Below are 14460 nucleotides of genomic sequence, written 5' to 3' on the forward strand. Positions count from 1 at the left end.
GGGTGGATGCAGCCGATGGGCGACGGTCCCTTGGGGGCCTAACGAAGCGCTAAGGCGCGATAACGGACCGTCGTCCATCGGCTGCATCCACCCGCCTGTTTGTCATCTGTCCACCTATCTGCCATTAATCCAAGATTATGGAGTGCTGCAGTAATTGTTGACCTTCTGTAAGTTTTTCCTGTTTGCAAGCATGATCTTTAAAGCTCAGCCAGTGTGACCATTGAATTCATAGTCACCTCCTTACTATGTCCTTCCTCACCTGATCACTTACAGTACTTTGGTTGGGTGATTCCAAACATCTTCCATTTAAGAGTTATGTATGGCAATGGAAATTTCAGTGCAGTGCCACAGGCAGTTCATTCTGATATCTGATATGCATTGTCAGCTGTGAGAGCTCATATTAACAGGGATGTGTCCTTCAAAATTATGTCCTGTCAACTAAATTTACCAGAGGTGACTCCAGTCAAGGTAAAGAAACATCTCAGAAATAGGAGCCCCGCAGAGCTAAATTTCAGGTGTCCCAGCAAGTAGCCTAAATACTTATGTATATGTGAAATTAAAGTTTTTCCTTTTTAATAAATTCACTAAACTTTCAAAAATTCAGTTTTTACTTCTTAATAGGGTTTTGTGTGCAGAATGAAAGGGGGGAGGGATGTGATTTTTTAAATTTTATTTTAGCAAAAGGCAGTAATGTACCAAAATGTGTTAGCAGTGGTATTGTCATTATTTTCCTGACCAGTCCTGATTATTTTTTATACTGGTGATGGAGGTCAGGCTCTTAAAGGAGAGCTCCAGAATATAAAAATTGTCCCCCATACTGCCGACAGTAAAAAATAAAGATGCACATACCTTCCTTCGCTCCCCGGGGCCTCCGGTAACCGTCTCCGGTCTCCGCAGCGACCCTCTTCCTGGTGGCTGGTGGTCGACGAGTCATACTGCGCTCAGCCAATCACAGGCTGCAGCGCAGTCCCAGTTAGGCCGGCGATAGGCTGAGCGGCAGTGTGAAGTTTTCGGCCCTGGCAGCAGGTGCAGGTGAAGTGAAGAATTTTGTGACTTGAAGCGTTCTCACACTGCCGCTCAGCCTATCGGCGGCCGAGTCGGGACTTCATTGCGGCCGGTGATTGGCTGAGTGCAGTATGACTCGTTGACCACCAGCAACCAGGAAGAGGATCACGGCGGAGACTGGAACCAGTTACCGGAGGCCCCGGGGGAGCGAAGGAAGGTAGGTACATCTTTATTTTGTTACTGCCGGCAGTATGGGGGACAATTGTGATTTTCTTCTACTACTTACCAGAATGATTTTTTATTGCAGATTGAACAAGTTCTGAGCCCTGTAGAAAGGGGATTGACAGACATACACGATCAACTTGAAATGTTTACACAGCGAGTGGAGAAATTGCGCGCAACGACTGTAGAAAGTCTACAGCAGGCTGGTCAGGCCAAGCAAGCAGCTGAGGGAGCTCATAGGAAAGCAATGGATGCACAAGAGGTACTGGGAGAATGTTATGCATGTAAAGTTGTCCATTGAAATGTGCTGAAGGCCTTTTTCAAAATAATTTTCACTTTTACACAAAAGTCTGTGCTGATTCACTCGATGTTTAGAGCTCAGTTTTCTTGAACAGAAAACAAAATCACCTGTGTAGACATACATAAAATTCAGGTGACCTCCAGATACCAGTAGAGGGTGCAGGGGTATTCCAGTGGAAAACATTTTTTATTTTAAATCAACTGGTGCCAGAAAGTTAAACAGATTTGTAAGTTACGTCTATTTAAAAATCTTAATCCTTCCAGTACTTATCAGCTGCTGTATGCTACAGAGGAAGTTCTTTTCTTGTATATTTTATTTTCTGTCTGACCACAGTGCTCTCTTCTGACACCTCTGTTCATGTCAGGAACTGTCCAGAGCAGGAGCAAATCCCCATAGAACACCTATCCTGCTCGGTACAGTTCCTGGCATGGAACAAACAGGCTCCTGCCAACATGTGTTTAAAAAAAAACATTGTAAAAAACAAACAATCAGTACAGAAATTTGCAGCTAAAATGACAGTTTTAAAATAAAATATAATAACTTAAATAAACAATGGACATTTAAGCAGGGGCATAAATACATGTTCCCAATATCATGCACGGGAGGCCACCGTTTGTGGGGTCATACTCAAGGCTGCTACATTCTTCCCACATTGATAGGGAGAGAGTTCCACAGCTGCTCTTACAGTAAAGAACATCCGTCTGTGCTGGTGTAGAAACCTTCTTTCCTTTTAATGTAGAGGATGCCCCCTTGTTATAGATACAGTCCTGGGTATAAATAGATCATGGGAGAGATCCCTGTACTGTCCCCTGATGTATTTATACATAGTTATTAGGTTGCCCCTAAGCCTTCTTTTTTCTAAGCTAAATAACCCTAATTCTGATAATCTTTCTGGGTACTGTAGTCCTCCCATTCCCCGTATTACTCTGGTTGCCCGTCTTTGAACCCTCTCCAGCTCCACTATATCTTTCTTGTACACTGGTGCCCAGTAATGTAACTTATATCTCAACTACTCTTTTTATGTGTGATATCTATTATATAATATCTATCTTATAGGGTCTAGATGCCATAAAGGAAAAATATGCCTTGTTAAAGAATCGCTTGGGTCAAGCATCCAGCCTTGGTGCCCAAGGACAGAAGGTCTCAAATATCAAAATGGAGGCTGATCAGCTTTTTAAAGATTCTGAAAAAATGCTGAAAAGGATGAACGGTAAGAGAAATGTGTATGCGTGCCTGCTGGACAAAATGTGCATCTTATGCTGTAACAGGTTCTTTTGATAGTTTGTGGTATATATAGCTACAATCTGTCAGGAGCAGAACAGTTAATAGTCGCTTACTATGGGAGAAAAATACTGAATGGCGTGGTTTGACGCCTTTTTTTATATTCATCTAAATGCTTCCCACACATTTTGAACAAGCGCCTGAGAGTCTTAGCAATATGTTCCCTGTAAGATAGCCATGGGCCTTCTGTTCATTCTGACGCTACCCAGTCTAGGATAAAGGCAGCTGCAAACTGTGCTATTCATATGGTAAGTGAATAGGCCACCATGCATTACGGCTCTGATCACTCTGTCATGGATTTTGTTCTTAACACATCCACAGCAGCTATGATGTTTTTAGATACCTATGAGTCTACACAGATTACATTGAATAGAAAAAATTGTAAAAGAAAAAACAGCAATTGAAAAACAGAGCAGATTTCCCCCCCAAAAAAACAGCCCCACACCTGTCCTCAGGTTGTGTGTGGTATCAGAAGTGGCTCTAGACTTTGTAAGGCCTTAGGTAAAACTCGAACATAAGATCTCACATCATTTTCACTTTATGTGGTGATTCAATCGGCTGTTAGATGGCAACAGATCTCAAGTGGCAACAGAGTAACTATAAGATCAGGGAGGTACTGTAGCTGGCCACCATCTACAAATAAGCAAAAATGGTCAGCACCTCCAAACAAAATTAAATAGATGTCTGCGTTACCAGCAAGCAACAAATAATACCGATCTGGATTACCATTGTGACTAATGACTGACTAATGACTGACTAATACTTCCACATTCAGTGATAGAGGTAGATACCAGCCGTACTTTCTGCTGAAAGTATAAGTGATTACAGTTACTGTCAGTGTCTCACAAGTGTCTTTTTCAGAGTTGTTCACCTTTCCTTTTCTTCTCTATCTGGTGCAGACCGCCCCTAAGACTTCACCTGGCTAAGGCTGCATTCACACCACATTTTTGCAATACAGTTCCCGTATCAGGTTTTTGATGAAAAACGGATTCCTCAAAACCGGACTAAAACGTGTGTACAAATTGTATATACCATATACAGTTTGAGAAAATAAGATCCGGTTGCATCCGTTTTTTAAGAAAAAACCATTAATGTTTTTAACTTTTCACTCCATTAAGAGCATACGGTTTTGTACGGTTCCCATTGACTTCCATGTTAAAAAACCGTATACGGTTCCAATACGGTTTTTCACCCCGACCAAAACCGTGGTAGGCTACGGTTTTGGGTACAGGAAAAAATGGACAAAACTGTACAAAACGCAAAACGGATGCAACCGGATGCATCGTTTGGCATACGGTTTTCAATGGAGAGTTAATGCAGATGGTTTTCAATACGGTTCCATACGGTTTTCAAATTGAAAACGTATACGTAAACTGTATTGCATAAAAGTGGTGTGAATGCAGCCTAAGTCTTGTCTCTGCGGAATCTGCCAGACAAATCTTTTAGGCTCATTGCTCCAGCACAATGCCAACCTATTTACAAACTCCCTATGTGTTATGTCCCAGACACTGATAGTGCTCAATCTGTGCTCCCATATAGTAGTTAGGTCCCATCTCAGCCCCTAAGCCCCCCCATACTGAGACATCACTATGGACATCATATCTTTACTTTATCCTTGTACAGTGACATCAATCCAACCTAATAAATCCAACCTAATAAAAGTTTATATCACTCTCTTTTTCAAACATAAACATGTGGTATTTCTTTGTGCAGAAATTTCGCAACTATTAAAATAAAACAGTTAATGCAACTGCACTGTGAATGGCGTAAAAAGCTATCAAAACATCCCAAACAACAAAAATGGTACCAATATAAATTACATATTATGGCATAAAAATTTGCCCCCTATACTGCCCTGTGTACGGAAAAATAAAAGTGTTCAAGGGGTCAGAAAAGGACAATTTTAAGTAAACTCATTTTCTTATAAAATATTATTATTTAAAAAGGGGCATGACTTGATAAAATGGGTGGGGCTTAAAATGTGCCAAAAAAATTGATTACGTGCTACACATAATTTTTGCCTTTTAACTGTGCCAACAAATAGGTAGTGTAAGTGAAGCATTTTTGTACACCTTTTTTGCGTGCTCGTAATGTGTAGGAGCACCAAATATTTTAAATGGTTACAGGGCATTTGATACATTTTGTGCAGGTCACATTTTCTGAAATTTCACTCTTCACATACACCATTAAGCCAAGCTAAGTCTTTTTTGTGCCAAAATTTGTGACAGCTGGTCTGTAAACACTTTTTTTTAAAAGCGTAAACCAAATATAGCGACAAAGGTCCAGCCAAATGTGCGACAAAGATACACATAAAAACAGCTCTAAAGACAATGATACATGCCCCCCCCCCCGTGTCAGTGTAAAATACACCAGATTTTCAAACAGCCTGAGACACTCTAAATAACCTGGTGCAATCTTAAACTGCCTTGCCCAAATTCACACCTTAAAAGAATTAGCCAGTTTGGGATTTTCTTCCCCACGGAGCCATATGCTACCCACAATATGCATTATACTAGTAGCTGTATATATACATTCCGATTACTGTAAGAAGTGTACAATGTATGCTCTCTCAATTACTTCGAAGTAGGTAATCCAGGATGTTGTTACTTCACCTCTAAAATGAATCTCTGCCAGTACCTAAGATTATTTATTCTGTTCTTACAGAAATTGAAGGTGAGCTTCGAGCACATCATCAATCGGTGCAGAAAAAGATTTCGGAGCTGCAGGACTTGGAAGATGATGTCAGGAGCATCCGAGATGACATTCGTGCTAGAGCTGCCTTTTACGCAACCTGCAAGGATTAAAACCAGTGAGACGTTGCCATTTGTCTGTACGAGTATTTGAACTTTACTTGAATATTCATATCTCCACTTTTGTACTAATGGTCAATATTTCAAGCTTTTAAGTCAAGATTCTGTGGGGGATTTAACATTCTCCAAAAAGAGACCTTCTGCTTTGGTGTTTTCTTCTAGTTTTTGGAGCCAAAACCAGAAATGGATTGATATACTGCATCAAAATGTCACGTGTCTATCAGATCAGTCTTAAAGGGATTATCCAGGAAAACACTTTTTTTTTATATATATCAACAGGCTCCAGAAAGTTAAACAGATTTGTAAATTACTTCTATTAAAAAATCTTAATCCTTTCAGTACTTATGAGCTTCTGAAGTTAAGGTTGTTCTTTTCTAAGTGCTCTCTGATGACACGTGTCTCGGGAACCGCCCAGTTTAGAAGAGGTTTGCTATGGGGATTTGCTTCTAAACTGGGCGGTTCCCGAGACACGTGTCAACAGAGAGCACTTAGACAGAAAAGAACAACCTTAACTTCAGAAGCTCATAAGTACTGAAATGATTAAGATTTTTTAATAGAAGTAATTTACAAATCTGTTTAACTTTCTGGAGCCAGTTGATATATATAAAAAAAAGTTTTTTTCCTGGATAACCCCTTTAACCAATCAGTGATGACCCTTTAGTCAACCCAGAAGCCAGTATTTCCACTTTTGCTCTTAATAGAAAACAAATCAGTGCCATAGGTTGAGTGTCATTGGGGGAGATTTATCAAACCCTGTGCAGAGGAGAAGTTATCCAGTTTCCCATAGCAACCAATCAGATTGCTTCTTTCATTTTTCACAGGACTTTTCAAAAATGAAAGAAGCGATCTGATTGGTTGCTATGGGCAACTCAGCAACTTTTACTCTGAACAGGATTTGACAAATCGCCTCCATAGAGCACATTTTTATGCAAAACACTCTTTGGCCCAAATTTGCACAAGAAAAAAAATTATATGTTTTACTGTTACCGTAGAAAGCATTATAGGTCAATATTCTCTTCGCTGCCCAGTATTAAAACTATTGTATACTTGTTTTATGTACTTCTCCATATTGGTAACAATGAACAGTTTGCAAAAGGACAGAATAACATCATACTAGAAGACCAATACACAGAGGCTTGGCTGTTGTATATTGTGACCCTGCCAGACTGCTGCCCCTATTTTCATAGACTTGCACACATTTAAGGACTTTAAGTGACAACCTTCATTGATGGGCTATGAGGTTATGGAGGAAAAATGTATGATTTTTACCCTTCAGCTCATGCTGTTAACTTTCTTATCTACATTGGAATCTCGCAAATTAGAATATTGTGCAAAGTTTATTTCTTTTAGTAATGCAATCTAAAGAGAGAGACTCATTACATGCAAAGCAAGATAGATCAAGCCGTGATTTGTCATAATTGTGATGATTATGGTTACAGCTCATGAAAACCCCAAAGCCCCCCCACCCCCCCCAATTACTATGATTTGGGGAGCCATGTCATCTGCTGGTGTTGTCCACTGTGCTTCATTAAGTCCAGGGACAACGCATCCGTCTACCAGGAGATTTTGGAGCACTTCATGCTTCCTTTCCTTTTAAGTTGCATTAATAAAATACAATGAACATTTGCACGATATTCAAATTTTTTGAGTTTCACCTGTATATATATATATATATATATATATATATATATATATATATATATATGTCACTATACGCTATATGGTGCTGTTTGATACATATCTTGTTCTAGACTACAGTATTGTTAATGAGATGTGTTATTTTTAATGTGTTGGAGGATCTTAAAGGAGAACTCCGGTGGCAGTTTTTTTTCTAATTATGCCTATCGTGTGGGGTATAAAAAAAATAAACATCTGCTTATCTCCAATGCTCCCTCTTACCTCCGATGCCTCTGTTGTCCCAGCAGCAATTGTCTTCCTGAAGCATGACTGTCGCCTACTGAAGCATCAGTCCCAAAGTCAGACTGCACTCAGCGAATCACTGACCAAGATGGGACAATTTGGGCCCAGATGCTTCCGTAGACGACAGTCATGTTGCAGCAGCTTCAGGAAGACAATCTCTTGTTGTTGTTGTTTTTTTTTTTCCCCCTTATACGCCACCTAGTGGGCATAATTAGTAGAAAAAAGAAACTCTTGTCGGAGTTCTCCTTTAAGCTGCCTGTGCCAACCAATGGATTTTAGGGGATATGCCAACAACTTGATGTATACTGGGCAGCAAGACTGTCTTTATACAGCAAGCAATTGGGGGTAACAAAGACTGGACAGGTCAGATTTCTAAATGCTAAGTCCATTGTTCTGCTGAAAGATAAGCCAATATTAGAGTTTGTTCATACGGTGAAATCAAATCAATTATTTTACATCATTTTCTGCTAAACTGTGACAAAATGGAGCTGATGCTTTTGTAAGAAACAGTAAAGTGAATGAAAAACGTAAAGTGATTTTTTTTTCTGGGGAGTTCAAGGGAATATCTGTTAGCTAAACATATTTTTGTAAGGCCGATGTATAACAGCCAGACACAGAGTTGTGTGGAGGTGAAATAGCAGAGCTCCAATAGCATATATGAAAAATTATTTATATACTGTATGTCTCACTAAGATCAAAGGGGAGAAGGATATTTGTATTTTCTACATTTAGTATGGCTCTGCGGCTAAAATACAGAACAGAAAAGTAAATCAGCTGTAACGTATGTTCAGTAGATAACATCAAAAAGTAACTATACAAGTATTGTACAATGCTTAGACTCACATTATGTGTAACCAGGCGTTTTTATTGTTTTTGTCATTATTTGAAATGCTACAGTGTATTAGGATTATTTAAAGTGCTCTGTCCAATACCCAGTTGCTTTAATGTTATTGTCCAACTATTTTGGTTCACAGACTTGTTTATTGTAACATTAATATTTATTTATATCACATTCTGTATGTACCTTTGATGGCAAATAAATGAATACATAAATAAACTATGCACTACATTAAGTTCTATTTCAGTTGAATAAAAATATTGTTCTTTTGAGTACAATATATTCATCCTTTTTGGTCAGTGAATAAAGAGTATCCTGCGAGGCGTAACATAAAATAGGTCTGTTGAGATATTTAATGTATATTATTGCAAAAAAAAATAAAAAATGTGAGGGGACGTGATTAGAAGCTTCATAAATACATCCTCACAAACACGTTTTACACCTTTAGCCTAGGATTTACACCTCCTTTTGTAACAAAGTTCCCGCCAATTTGACTATTCAGTAAAAATTATAATCATTTAAACAGTAAAACCCCTATATCTCAGTAACAGGGGGGCATAGCATGAAAAAATACTGTTGGAGTCAAGGCACCAGAAGCTACAAAATGAAATAAATAAAAAAAAACATCTTTAAAGGGATTATCCTACCGTGTTTCTCCGAAAATAGGACCAGGTCTTATATTAAATTTAGCCACAAAAAACACACTAGGACCTATTCTCAGGGTAGGGCTTATTTATTTACAGTACGGCATGCACATTGAACAACATGGCGGTTCAACGGTATTTACACCCCCCCCCCCGATTATCAACATGTGATGGGCGCAGCTCTGCCCACCAACGTCCCCCCCACCCCCCGCCGGTTTATCAGCCCAGCACCCCACATCGGGGGACTAATGATTTGTGACCTGCGAGTGCAGTTTCTCTCCCCCCTGCAAATAATTGTCAGCAGCTGCGCTGTATCTATTCCTGTGCCCGGGCTGCAAATATTAAAAAACAAACTTTAACTTACCTTCGTCCTCCGTTCCCCCTTTGCTAAGGCACCGGCCTCATGTTCCCTCCGCTGTTCTTTCTGCTTCCTGGTGTTGGGATGTCACAGAGCCTTCAGCCTATCACCGGCCGCAGCGATGTCCCGCCTTGGCCGATGATAGGCTGAGCCCACTGTCATGTAAGAAGCCGGCCGGCTTCTTACATCACAGTGGGCTCAGCCTATCATCGGCCGAGGCGGGACTTCGCTGTGGCCGGTGATAGGCTGAAGGCTCTGTGACGTTCCCATCCCCAGGACCACAGCAAGAACAGCGGAGGACAGGGAAGCCAGTTCCTTAGCAACGGGGGAATGGAGGACGAAGGTAAGTTAAAGTTTGTTTTTTAATATTTGCAGCCCAGGCATTGTCTAGGTCAGTGGTCTTCAACCTGCGGACCTCCAGATGTTGCAACACCTGGAGGTCCGCAGGTTGGAGACTACTGGTCTAGGTCTTATTTTCGGGGTAGGGCTTATATTGCAGTCCACCCCGATAATCCAGCTAGGGCCTATTTTCGGGGTAGGTACTATTTTCGGGGACACACGATATATTTGACAATGTATCCCAGTACTCAGCTGTCTCCTACACTCCCACTGAGAATGAATGAAGGGGCGTGTTAACCCCGCTCTGTACATTGTGAGATTTGGATGTCATTTTTGAGATTTCGAGTGGACCCAGAGGTCAGAACCCCCATGAATAGACACTTATTCTATGATGGTGTCATGGTTGGGCCAGAAACTGTGGTTGTAATATGGATGCAAAAATGAATGCAACTGTGAAACTGGCCTAGTGTGATTATATGTCTTAACTAAGGTCATTGAACCAATGCAGTTTTGCTTTGTTAATATGTGATGCATAAGTATCTTGTCTCTCCTAATATATTCCTATTACTGCATTTTACAACCACGACCATTCCCAGTATAGAGCTGGAAATACTTTAATATTCCTGCTGTACCATATCATCCATCAGTAAACTACAGGCTTTTTTATGATTTACTCATAGTTCTGCATCTGTGTTATCGGAATATGTACAGTAAATATATATATATATATATATATATATATATATATATATATTTATATATTCAGCTACATTATTGGGCTACAGACACCCAGTCTTACCACAAATAGTATCCCAAAGCCCCAATTGAACCCTTATTGTTAGACTTACCTATCCTGAATATCCTCCTATTGCCTTTGCTGTATGCCCGGTTGCATTTATATTAGTCTAGTTTAGACGCAGTGTCACATGAGATGCAAGCAAATGTGTTAAGGTGTACCTTCACTTTAACTATTCTGTAACCTTTAAATGATGGGAGAATCATTGTGTGATGTATAAAAATACACAGTTCATCAGGGTCATTCGCCTCCAGGAAAATCAATGTGGATAAGAATTTTTTTAAGGATTAGCTCATCTCTATGTGAACCTTTAAACCAAGGTTCAACACAAACAGATCTGCTGTAACAGACATTAAGTGAAAGCCAGCTGAGGATTTCCACATAAAAAAGTCATATTTATTTCTGAATTACAGAAGCAGAACCATTTCACTGCATTTATATTTACAAAGGCATATTTGTCAATGTTTAATAAAATCGCTGCATTAAAAAGCTACAAATAGGCTTTTACAGTAGCTGCAGAGTCCATTTGCTTCTGAAATATCCAGCAAATGTTTGTCTTATGGTCTTCAGGACTCCAAGCCTGAACAGTTACACTATCATAAAGTGGCTGAGCTCTTGGCACAAAGTGGCGCCAAGCTGTCAATACTCACTACTCATAACACCAACATATATATACATACATATGTATAGCTAGAGTAAAAAATACAACTCTATATTGTGGAAGTTCTGTGTCGTGCGTTGCATTGGAAACAATATATTTGCTGGTATCATTTTTCTAAAATAGTACATTGTCAGTAGCTCAACATGTAACACATCTTTCTATTGTAAAAGTGAAATAACACACAAAAGTCTTGCCAGTTTCCATACATTCACTTCATGTCTTTCCATCTAATGAATAAATAACTATATTCTGTTTCCAGCAAGACCTTGCTAGACAGAAGCCTTACTGTATTTTTTGTCTTTATTAAAGTCATGCATTAAACACATAGGCTTTCCTGGCGCTTGTCATAAATACAAGCAGATAGAACTGACCAAGCACAATGGCTTCATATAGGGTAAAACCTACATAAGTCATATTCTGTGGTCAAAGCTTTAGGCCTCCCAACAGCTCTACGGGTGTTCAAATGCAACATTACTGTACAATATGAAGCTGTAAAAGGCTCCTGATGGTCACAGTAGCTCACCAAATCCAATATACTAACATACAAAGTGATACAAAGCTACACCTGCCAAAGCATATTATACAAGGCATTGTTGCCGGTGAGATTTAAAAATGTACATTAGTTATGCAAGGAAGAGTTTTGATTGTACACATAGTTGCGGTCCTCCTTGTAGTGTCCAGCAATGGTTGTAGTCATGGCCATACTGTAGAGGCCACCATATCTCCTTGGTGAGTGATCAGCCTCCACTTAACAAAAATCACTGCTGTGTCCCTCTAAAAACGCCTTTGTCCTCCGGGCGATGTTCTCAAAGAGGAAATGAAAGGAAGCTTCCCATGCGTCCCTCTGAAGCGTGATCAATGTTTGGCTTCAGTACACGTCTTACTGTGTAGCCCTTCTGTGGAAAAGAAAGATTCTGCTTTTATTACATACTGTAGCTAATCCTAGCATTAGCCATTGTTCTAATTATATAATCATTGAAATGCTAAAAATTATTTTATTTTATAATTTTTTTTCTTTTAACACTCAAAAATGTTAAGGCATAATTTATTAGTAAGTGACAATTAGGTAAGTATGTTGCATTTACTAGTATTGGCATTGTTGCTGTGTGCCAGCCACCTTTGCATAGTGATTAGTTTATATGAACTGCTCATTAACTTATAGAAACATAGAAGATGTCGGCAGATAAGAACCATTTGGCCCATCTAGTCTGCCCAATATTCTGAATACTATCAAAATGCCATGCTGTCATTTTTTTTCAGTCTGTTTGATCTGTATGATGGCTAGATGGCTAGATCTCCTAAAGGTCTAATAGGGTGTTACCAGTTTGCACTGGTTAGTACATATCAAAAGTGGTCCAAAATAGGACAGCTGGTGAACCAACCACAGGCTTATGTATGCCAAGGTTCATTAATGTGCGTGGGGAGCAAAGGGTAGTTCATCTGGTCTTAACCCACTAAAGAGGTTGTGTAGCATAAATTGCTGGTTAATTTGGGCTATGATAGACAAGTGTCTGAGCACACAGATTATTGCAGCTTGCTTCATATGAAGCTACAGGTCACAGTGTCCATGCTAAACCCTAAACACTGCTGAAAGGTTCTATAATGGACACTTGGGCATCAGACATGGAGCAATGGATGAAGTAGGCCTGGTCTGATATATAATTTTTGCTGTAAAGGTTCAGGTAGCACAACTTATTTTTTTTATGTCACCTGAATGGCCTAGTGTATGTGTGTGTACTTAGCTAGGCAAGAAATTACACCACTATGCACTATGGGAAAAAGGCAAGCTGGCATAATAAGTATTATGCTCTGGGCAATGTTTTACTGGGAAACCTTGGGTCGTATCATTTATGTGGATGATGCTTTGACATGTACCATCTACCTAAACATTGTTCCAGACCAACTACACCTCTTTAGGGCAACAGCATTTCCTCATGGCAGTGATGTCTGTCAGCAGGATTATGCGCTCTGCCACCCCACACTGCAACAATTGTTCAGGAATGGTTTGAGGAACATGACACAGAGTTCAAGGTGTTGACTTAGTCTCCAAATTCCACAGATCTCAATATGCTCAAGAATATATGGGATGTAAACACTTACATTGATGTGATCTAAAGTGATACAAGGTGCTCAACTCCAAGTGCAGTTGTGCACCTACCTTGGAGTGGAGGACCTGCACATATGGATCACAAATATATATATATATATATATATATATATATATATATATAGGATGTACTATACTAGTCTGATGGTCCATGGAGGCCTCACCTCACAACTTACAGGACATAGATCTGCTGCTAACACTTTGGTGCCAAATAAGGCTGGGTTCACCTATATCAGGCGTCCGGCATAGTTTCCCACAGGCGTGCACCAGAGGGGAAACTAATGCTAGAACTGATCCCATTCATTTTAATGGGACAGTTCACAATCATCCAGCCTCTCAATTTTGACGCCGGATGGTTGGGCATGCTGGACGGCACCAGACAAGCGAATGCAGTGTTCAGAAACAAGGATGCCGGATGCCATACAACTGATGACAACTGATGCATGTTGTCATCAGTTGTGGCATCATTTATGCGTCGCGATCTATGCTGGACATATGTGAACCCAGCCTAACTTAGAAAGCTTTGCAGAGTGTTTTGGGGAAATTTCTCAAAACCTGTGTAAAAGGAAGAGTGGTGCAGTTTACAATAGCAACCAATCAGATTCTTTTATTTTTAAAAGGCCTATGAGAAATGAAAGAACCAACCTGATTGGTTGCTATGGGCAACTGGTCAGCTTTTTCTCTCCACAAGTTTTGATAAATCTTCCCCCATGCCTCTAAAAGTTAGAGTAAGTTTCTCTTCACATATTTTACTCAGAGTAAGTTTGTTGACACAATATTAGGCGGTTGGTTTTATTGTTATGGATGATTGGTTTGGTGGTTACAATTAATCCAAATTTATTTTTTATTTGAAGCACGTTTAACCTTCCAAATCCTTATATGACATGCTAAAATAAGTAAGCTAAAAATACAAAACCAAAAACAAAGCAGTAACTCCTATTGAGAAGACACAGTTCTGATCATCTGAACCATCTGCCTGGCATATACCAAATACTTACAATGAAATGCTGTATGTCAATGCATTATTTTGCTGGTCACATTACAGAGCAGACCCCCGTCTGTCCACTGCCACAATGTGTGTAATTTGTGGTTTTCATTGGTCCTGTAACACCATTCATGAAATGCCTGCAAGGATAAAATATGTCATACATGGAACAAAGTAGAATCCATGGTTGTTT

General features: G+C 39.7%; 2 protein-coding genes across 5 annotated transcripts in view; one reads left to right on the plus strand and one right to left on the minus strand.

The window, feature by feature from the left end:
• The window catches only part of LAMB3 (laminin subunit beta 3), a 134200-nt gene extending 128303 nt beyond the window's left edge, over positions 1–5897 (plus strand). For all 4 annotated transcript variants that reach the window (XM_056557943.1, XM_056557940.1, XM_056557942.1 and 1 more), the window contains 3 exons: positions 1313–1489; positions 2585–2738; positions 5474–5897. In XM_056557943.1, the coding sequence (XP_056413918.1) occupies positions 1313–1489; positions 2585–2738; positions 5474–5613 (471 nt within the window). In that variant the 3' untranslated portion in view covers positions 5614–5897. The remainder of the gene's footprint in view (positions 1–1312; positions 1490–2584; positions 2739–5473) is intronic.
• A 4598-nt stretch (positions 5898–10495) lies between these two features.
• CAMK1G (calcium/calmodulin dependent protein kinase IG) overlaps positions 10496–14460 on the minus strand; it is a 78342-nt gene continuing 74377 nt past the window's right edge. Inside the window, 2 exon segments of the mRNA XM_056557945.1 lie at positions 10496–12071; positions 14281–14407. Coding sequence (XP_056413920.1) covers positions 14317–14407 — 91 coding nt within the window. The 3' untranslated portion in view covers positions 10496–12071; positions 14281–14316.

The sequence above is a fragment of the Hyla sarda genome, chromosome 2 (genome assembly GCF_029499605.1).
Source record: "Hyla sarda isolate aHylSar1 chromosome 2, aHylSar1.hap1, whole genome shotgun sequence".
NCBI lineage: Eukaryota > Metazoa > Chordata > Amphibia > Anura > Hylidae > Hyla > Hyla sarda.